Source organism: Nicotiana sylvestris, chromosome 8 (genome assembly GCF_000393655.2).
Source record: "Nicotiana sylvestris chromosome 8, ASM39365v2, whole genome shotgun sequence".
In the NCBI taxonomy this organism is placed as follows: domain Eukaryota; kingdom Viridiplantae; phylum Streptophyta; class Magnoliopsida; order Solanales; family Solanaceae; genus Nicotiana; species Nicotiana sylvestris.
In genome coordinates this window covers 92,185,605-92,193,417 of record NC_091064.1, presented here as the reverse complement: position 1 = coordinate 92,193,417, position 7,813 = coordinate 92,185,605, and the positions used below count along the sequence as shown (strand labels likewise).

At 40.2% G+C, this 7,813-nt stretch overlaps 1 protein-coding gene across 1 annotated transcript; it reads left to right on the top strand.

The window, feature by feature from the left end:
• The first annotated feature begins 2,209 nt into the window (after nt 1-2,209).
• Nucleotides 2,210-2,776, top strand: LOC138875379 (uncharacterized). Its single transcript, XM_070154204.1, has one exon. It carries the CDS (start codon nt 2,210-2,212, stop codon nt 2,774-2,776), a length of 567 nt encoding a protein of 188 aa, XP_070010305.1.
• Nucleotides 2,777-7,813: the final 5,037 nt, after the last annotated feature.

Sequence of the window (7,813 nt, the reverse complement as noted above, 5' to 3'; positions counted from 1 at the left end):
AGACTGTACAATATCTGAACATTATGTCTGGGTATGCGGCAGAAATGCGGTCCACATACCCGTTCTGCGGTCGCATAATGCACCGCGGAACTGCTCCTTACAAAATCCCAAGGAAATTATGCGACGACTATGCGGTCCGCATATCGGTTATGCGATCGCATAATGGACCGCATATTTAACATCAAATTTTACCAACACACTGACTCATTTTGCGGCGATTATGCAGTCCGCATACCTGATATGCGACCACATACTCGACCGCAAAATCACATTTTCTAGAAAACATTTTACGCATCTCTAACACATGATCATAATTGTCATTATGATCTTTTGCGTTTAGGGTGGAAATTTTTCACGGGGCCTCACAGTTCTTCTGCTCAGCCATACCATCAGTGATGCGACGCAATTTTTCAGAGACTTCGAGGTATATCTACCAACTCCGCAGTCTGAGAAGTCCCTCTCTATTCTCCCTTTAGCTATAGACCTTTTATAATTATTTTTTTTAGACTTCTGGAGTTAGAACACTATGTATTTCCTCTAGTTTATGATTCATGAGATTTCAGGTTTTGGGAGTGTTATTATTGGTCGAGAGTGTTATTATTGTATATGACGAGCGACATTTTGAACTGATATACTATAATACCCGTAAATTGCTAGTTTCGTATTTTTATTTCCTTTTTCCGCAAATTGTTAGGCTTACCTAGTCATAGAGACTAGGTGCCATCACGACAGTTCACGGAGGGAGAACTTGGGTCGTTACAAGTTGGTATCAGAGCTCTAGGTTCATAGGAGCCATGAATCACAAGCCGATTTATTAGAGTCTCGCGGATCAGTACGGAGACGTCTCTACTTATCTACGAGAGGCTATGTAACTATTAGGAAAATTCCATGTCATTTGATTCCCTTGTCATGCGAGATTTTTGATATCAAAATTCTAAACCTATATCTTCTATTCTCTCAAAGATGGTGAGGAAACGTGCTACTGGATGATCAGGCACATGCGCCCCTTACTAGAGCCGCTAGAGGTCAGGGCCGGAGAAGAGGCCGAGGATGCGTACGTGGTAAAGGCAGAACACCTGCGCAAGCTACCACAGAGGAGCCACCAGCAGCTCTAGCAGGAGCCCAGGCACCTGATATGCCTACTGCTACTACTATTCCATCTCTTCATGAGACCTTTGCACAGTTTGTGAGTATGTACACCACTCTAGCTCAGGCAGGGTTGATACCCCTTACTGCAGCCACATCCCAGGACGGCGGAGGAGCACAGAATCCCGCCGCCTGCACCCTAGAGTAGTGGTTCCAAGTTGATCAGATCCTAGAGGTTATACCGTTACCGCCTGTAGCCCTAGTTCAGCCCGAGGATAGGGAAACAGCTTCAGAGGATAAGAAGTGGAGGCTCGAGAGGTTCAAGAAGTACAAGCCTACTATATTCAGTGGTCTAGCATCACATGATGCTCTAGGATTTCTGGAGGAGTTCTACCGTATCCTCCACACTATGGCTATATCAGGATCGAGTGGGGTTTCTTTCACTGCCTTCCAGCTTTGAGGAGCAGCCTACTAGTGGTGGCGTAATTATGAGTTTGACAACCCAGCAGAGGCAGCTTCCCTTACATGGACCTAGTTTTCAGATATGTTTTTGAGGGAGTATGTCCCTCACAGCCTTAGAGACATATGGCATAGAGTTTGAGCATTTACGCCAGAGTACTATGACTGTTTAATAGTATTCTCTCGGTTTCACTAACTTGACTAGACATGCACCAGCGTTGGTCGCTACGGTTCACGATAGAGTTCACCAGTTAATTGAGGGGCTTATTCCTAGCATCAAATCTAGCATGGCCTGGGAGTTGTAGATGGATATTTCTTATCAGCAGGTGGTGAGCATAGGAGAGTAAAGGGTATGCATGCTTGGGATAGAGAGGAGAGGGAGGCCAAGAGGTCTCGAGAGTCGGGCCATTATTCTTATGCCCGTGCCCTAACTGCAGTTCATCATGTTAGGGGTTATATGAGTCGCCCCGTTCATTAAGCTTTTCTAGAAGACAGTGGTGTTCCAGCTCTTCCTTGACCTCAGAAGCCTTATTATGCACCTCTAGTATCTAGTGCGCCTCCTGCACGGGGTGATTTCAGCGGTCACTCTAGTAGACCTGGCCCATGCAAGTCACAACTGTCACATCCTCCCAGAGCTTTATTAGAGTGAGGCGACACACACCATATGGCTAGGGATTTCCCCAGAAAAAGTCGGGATGTACCTCCACAGACTTCTCAGCCACAGCGTGCTCCGGAGAGTTCCCAAGCTATGATCACAGCAGCAGTTGCTGCCCCACCTACCCATCCAGCTATAGGTGGAGGTCGGGGAGGTAGAGGTTGCCCTAGAGGGAGAGTCCAGGCTAGATATTATGCCATTCCTGCTCGTACTGAGGTTTATTCTATCATAACTGGTATTGTCCTTGTTTGTCATAGAGATGCATCGATTTTATTCGATCCAGGCTCCACTTATTCTTATGTGTCCTCTTATCTTTCCCTACATTTGGGCGTATCTCGGGATTCTTTGAGTTCTCCTATTTATGTTTCTACTCCTATGGGAGATTCTCTTATTGTGGACCACGTTTATCGGTCATGTTTGATTGATCATAGTGGTTTTGAAACCAGAGCCGATTTATTATTACTCAGCATGGTAGATTTTAACGTTATCTTGGGCATGGACTGGTTTTCGGCCCATCATGTTATTCTTGGTTGTCACACCAAAACTGTGAGGCTGGCTATGCTAGGCGTACCATGAGTAGAGTGGAGGGATACTTTATATCACACTCATAGTAGGGTTATCTCATTCCTCAAGACTCAGCAAATGGTTGAGAAATGGTATGACGCGTATCTAGCTTATATGAGAGATGTTAGTTTTGATAACTCTACAATTGATTCAGTCCCAGTAGTACAGATTTCCCATATGTGTTTCCAACTGATCTTCTGGGTATGCTACCCGATAGAGATATTAATTTCGGCATTGATTTGTTGTCAGGCACTCAACCTATTTCTATTCCTCCTTATGGTATGGCCCCTCTTGAGTTGATGGAGTTGAAGGATCAGTTACAGGAATTGCTTGATAAGGGATTTATTCGGTCTAGTGTATCACCTTGGGGGTGCTCTAATGACGTCCAAATCCACTACTAAAAAGTAAATGGACACGGTCGCATGCATTATAATTTACCCAGCTATGAGTCGGGGTCGAATCCCACAGAGAACAATATGTAGACGATTAGGAATGTAAGAGAATTATCACTTGTTATGCAATACCAAACACTTAGAATTGGTTTTTGGACAATATTTATAGCTAAATGCGAAAGTGTAATCTAACCTAGAGAGCAAGTAAAATTATCAAAGGCTACAAGTATGGATGCATTGGGAATTACACTCAAGTAACGATCCAATGTATTTCACGATTTTACAAATATGGGCGAGTTTATGTTAATTAGCCCCAGATAATAATTCTATATTAGCTTCTTCCGAAGACTATCAAGACTTCCTAATTGATTTATCCATTAAACAATTAAGAGATTAAGCACACCCGGATATGGATACAGGTAGTTCAATCCTATCCCCAGGTAAAATCTATAAAATGAGGGTTAAAGCCTCAAGTTCTTGCTAATTAATCTTTTCCAACCCCAAATAATCTTTACCAAAATTAATTTGGAGTTAATGGGCGAGTCCTAGGGTTAGTTAATCCATTTGGAAACATTAAAGAACAAGGATAATTAAAGTAACAATAACTCACTTCATAAAAAGATAAAAATCATACAATACATAAGTACAATAAGATATTCAATCCACACTTTAATTATGAATATTCCCATAAGCAAGATTTAAGTGTTGTAATAAATACTACACGCTTAGATATTCAATACAAGGCAAGAAAATGAAGAAATGAACATAAATGGTAAGCAATTCTCAACCAAAAGCTTCAAATCTTCAAGACCAAAGTGTGTGTGCAACAAACTTGTTCTCTTTAGGGTTTGGAACTGAAAATATGCCAAAAGATTTGCCAAATATTGGCTAGGTCATATATTAGTGGGTTTGGAATTGAGAAAATGTGAATGTCATCCCAGTCCAGTTTCGATGCCCGTTGACTGCAACTACGGAAGAATCCTTGCAGATAAGGCACCAAATGCGGATACGTTAACGCAGATGCAGATAACTTAACACAAATGCAAGCATTTGAAGTGATTTTTGTCTCCGCACATGCGGTCCTCCATGCGCAGATGCGCAACCGCAGATTCGGCTCTTGACTCGCAGATGCGGTCCCAGAGCGAGTATGCACAGCTTCACAGACACGAGGTCATTTCTGCGACCAATCTTCTCTAGATGTGGAATCACATGTGAGTTTTGCATTGTTTTCACCCTTTTTTCTCAATTAAATTCAAATCACTTCATGACATCATTTACCTTAAAATCTAACAATACACATCATAAACGACCTTATATTATAGTTAAAGGACATAAAAACTAAAGAAAAGAGACTAGAATGAGGGGTAAAATCACTACTCATCAACACCCCTATCTTAATTCTTAAAGATTTTGCTTGTCCTGAAGCAAATCAAAGCCAACAATTCAATGAGGCTCTAACATTTAAAGCTCAAGTAGTATTGCTATCATTTACAAATCACATTCTCCAATTAAGCACCATAGTTATTGATTTGGTTGGTACTAATTATTAGGCTCAACCACACGAATCTTTACCAGATACCCCCCTTATTAAAAAAAACACTTTCAAGAAATGCAAAGGTTTTTCAAAGTAATCAAGTGACAATAAAAAGCCTCAAGAAGTGACTCAGAAGAACTAGTCTACTACATATGTTTTATTTACTCATTTTTGGATACAACAATGTTACCATTCCATCCTAATTCATGTGCCCTCACAAGAAAGAAAGTCCAAAAATCACCAAATTTACAATAACAACACAAGGGACAAATGCACAAAGACGCTCACTCTCAACAAAGAATTTCAAGTGTTACAAAATATGATGCCATAAACCTGCCCTTATTTTAATTCGCCGCCTATTCAAGAACATTCGGTTGGAGATCCCATAAGGACTTTTTAAGCTTGTAATGTCGGTTTAGGAAAGGGTAGGATAAGTATTTGGGTACAAGTAACTACACCCTCCTTGAACACTACTCTCATTTGTCTTTCTTTTTGTATTTTGCTTCTTTTTAAACCACATAACCTTTATTGGCATCTAGTTACCAACATTGAACTACCTTAAGGTTCCTCTCTAATTTTCTCAAGACTCCATATATATATATATATATATATATATATAGCTATTTCCTTTTGGAGCTTGAGTAATTATACCTCAATATACAACCTTACCAATTTTCACTTTGACACAAACATCCCCAACTTAGGCTTTGAACCTCATTCTCAATATTTAAAGAGGGACATGTTCAAAAGATGGAATTATTTCACAAAAGGGTAAAAATTTATAATGAAGTCGCCAAAGAAAAGGTTAAAGACTCAAATGGGGTAAGCTAGTGATAATATTTATGCAATGGTAGACTCGAAAGGCTAAAGAGGTTTTTAAGATATTAGAAAGAATGCTTAAGGTCATCCCTCCAACAAAACATAACTAATATTAGCATTGAAAGACCAACCAGGCAAGTTCTAGATGATATAAGTAAACACAAGAATTATTTCTAACAAAAACTAACACACATGGCAGATGAACTAGTCAAGATTATTTTATTTCACTTTTTTTAAGAGCATTTAGAGCAATATCATGCAACCTAGTGGGCAAAGAGTAACTAAAAGAGCCAAAAAGTTATCATAGAATTCATTCCTTCCCATGCATTTACTATTTCAATTTAAAACCAAAATTCGGAGGGGTATTCTTAATTCACCTTTCACATGCAAGAGACTAATTCTATTAGTACCAAATAATCCAAAAGTCTTCATATAACAAAACTAGACTAATTCCCTTAAGAAAGTCGTCACGCCATCCATCATAGGGAAAGTCACCCGGTTCAACACAAAAATGCTCCTTGGGAAAGAATAATAGCATAAAGAAAACCCAACGAAATACTACTAAAGAAATAAAATAATAAAAACTAGTAAAAAAATAATTACCAACAGCTAATATTAAAGGAGCAAAAAATAATAACATAAACTATAAAATACTAAAGAATAAATAAAGGAAGAAAGAAAACAATAAAATTGGACAACGAAAGTGACTAATTTGCACATATGTAGCTACTCACAGCTACGCTTGACAAGAGCACATGATAAGCAATAACAAAATAAACCCGACAAGAGCACACAATATCCATACAACAGAATAAGCTTGGCAAGGGCACAAGTCAAAGTAGCAATGTATAAACAAAGTGTACTCCCTAAAGCCATCCCCAACTAATAACATTGCACTGTCCTCACTGCACATTATCAAAATGAAAATACAAGTAGTTTGAGGGTCTCCCTGAGGTCTGCATCAGACTAGCAGACTGCGGGAGGAAGGCGAATCACTACGGTGAAGAACTCACAACCTCATCATCATCAGTCTCATCATCATCATCACCAGCAACATCTGACATGAAAGAATACTCCTTGCTATGATCTCTTTCATCCACTGGTATATTCCTGTCCGGCTGCCACCATTTGAAGATGGCCTTTTTGCCTATCCACATCTTGATCATAAATTTGCCCTTCTTCTTGTTCTTCACATTCTCCTTCTGGAAGTATAACCGAAGATCTACATGCGCCTTGGCCAAGTTGCCATAGGCTATCTTGAGTCTGCCAACTGATGTTACTATCTTCTCCTAAGACTCTGCCTGACTTTTCTGTGCGTCTAAGTATCTCCTCATGTCTTCCCTAGAGAAGTACTCGGGCCTAGGCTGGGATGATAAGGGCCCACTAGGGAGCTGTGACACTAACTCCTTGATTGATGCAAGCTAGGAGTTTAGCACTCTAAATGGTCCCGCAGGTGCAGCTACCTGTGAGGATGACTCTAGCCCGGCAGTAGTAGTGGTGACTTTCCTCTTTTTTCTCTTTACTGCACTGCCCTCACCCGTTACTATCAGTGGATAAAAGGGTTTATTGGCTAGCAACCAATGATCGGTGCTATGCACCTTAACCTCTGCCCCCCTGCACAACTCTATGATTAGTGAAGGAAATATCAACCCTGCATCATCGTCCAACAAATACTCTCTCAGCTCCCGTAGGATATGGTAACCAACATTCACAAGAATGCCATCTAGAATAAATGAATGATCAAGGCTCTGGTGTAGGAGACATCCGAAACATTTCCACAAGGTGACACCATGTTGCAGAGGATGTAGAGCCACATTTTTGCTTCAGCTATAAAGTCAATTGACTTCAAACCCTTTCTCTTGTTTCCCCATTTTACTCTCATGCTTGTAGGGTAGAGTTTAGAGATAAGCCATTCCCCGTTGTCGCACTGATCCTTTTCTCGCATTGGCTCAAGTGGATAGTTATGAATCCCGAGTGTGTCATTAATCTGCTCCATCCCAAACCTCACTATTTTTCCTCTAATAATGAGTTGTGGGTATCACACCCCAAAAATCGAGGAGCACGACCGGTGCTCAATCGAGTAAGCCCGACTGAGCAAGCCTGTTAGGTTTCATTCCACCAAAACTAATTCATGAATAAAAAGAGGATATGAACCCCATTAATCATACTTTGTAAATACATCATTAACGACTTCCATTTCATTTCCATTAGCAACTTCGTTCATAATTTTCAAAATATTACAAGTCTTATATATCTTTGCCAAATATCAAAATTTCTAATTCAATTCTCCATTATCAAACTCCA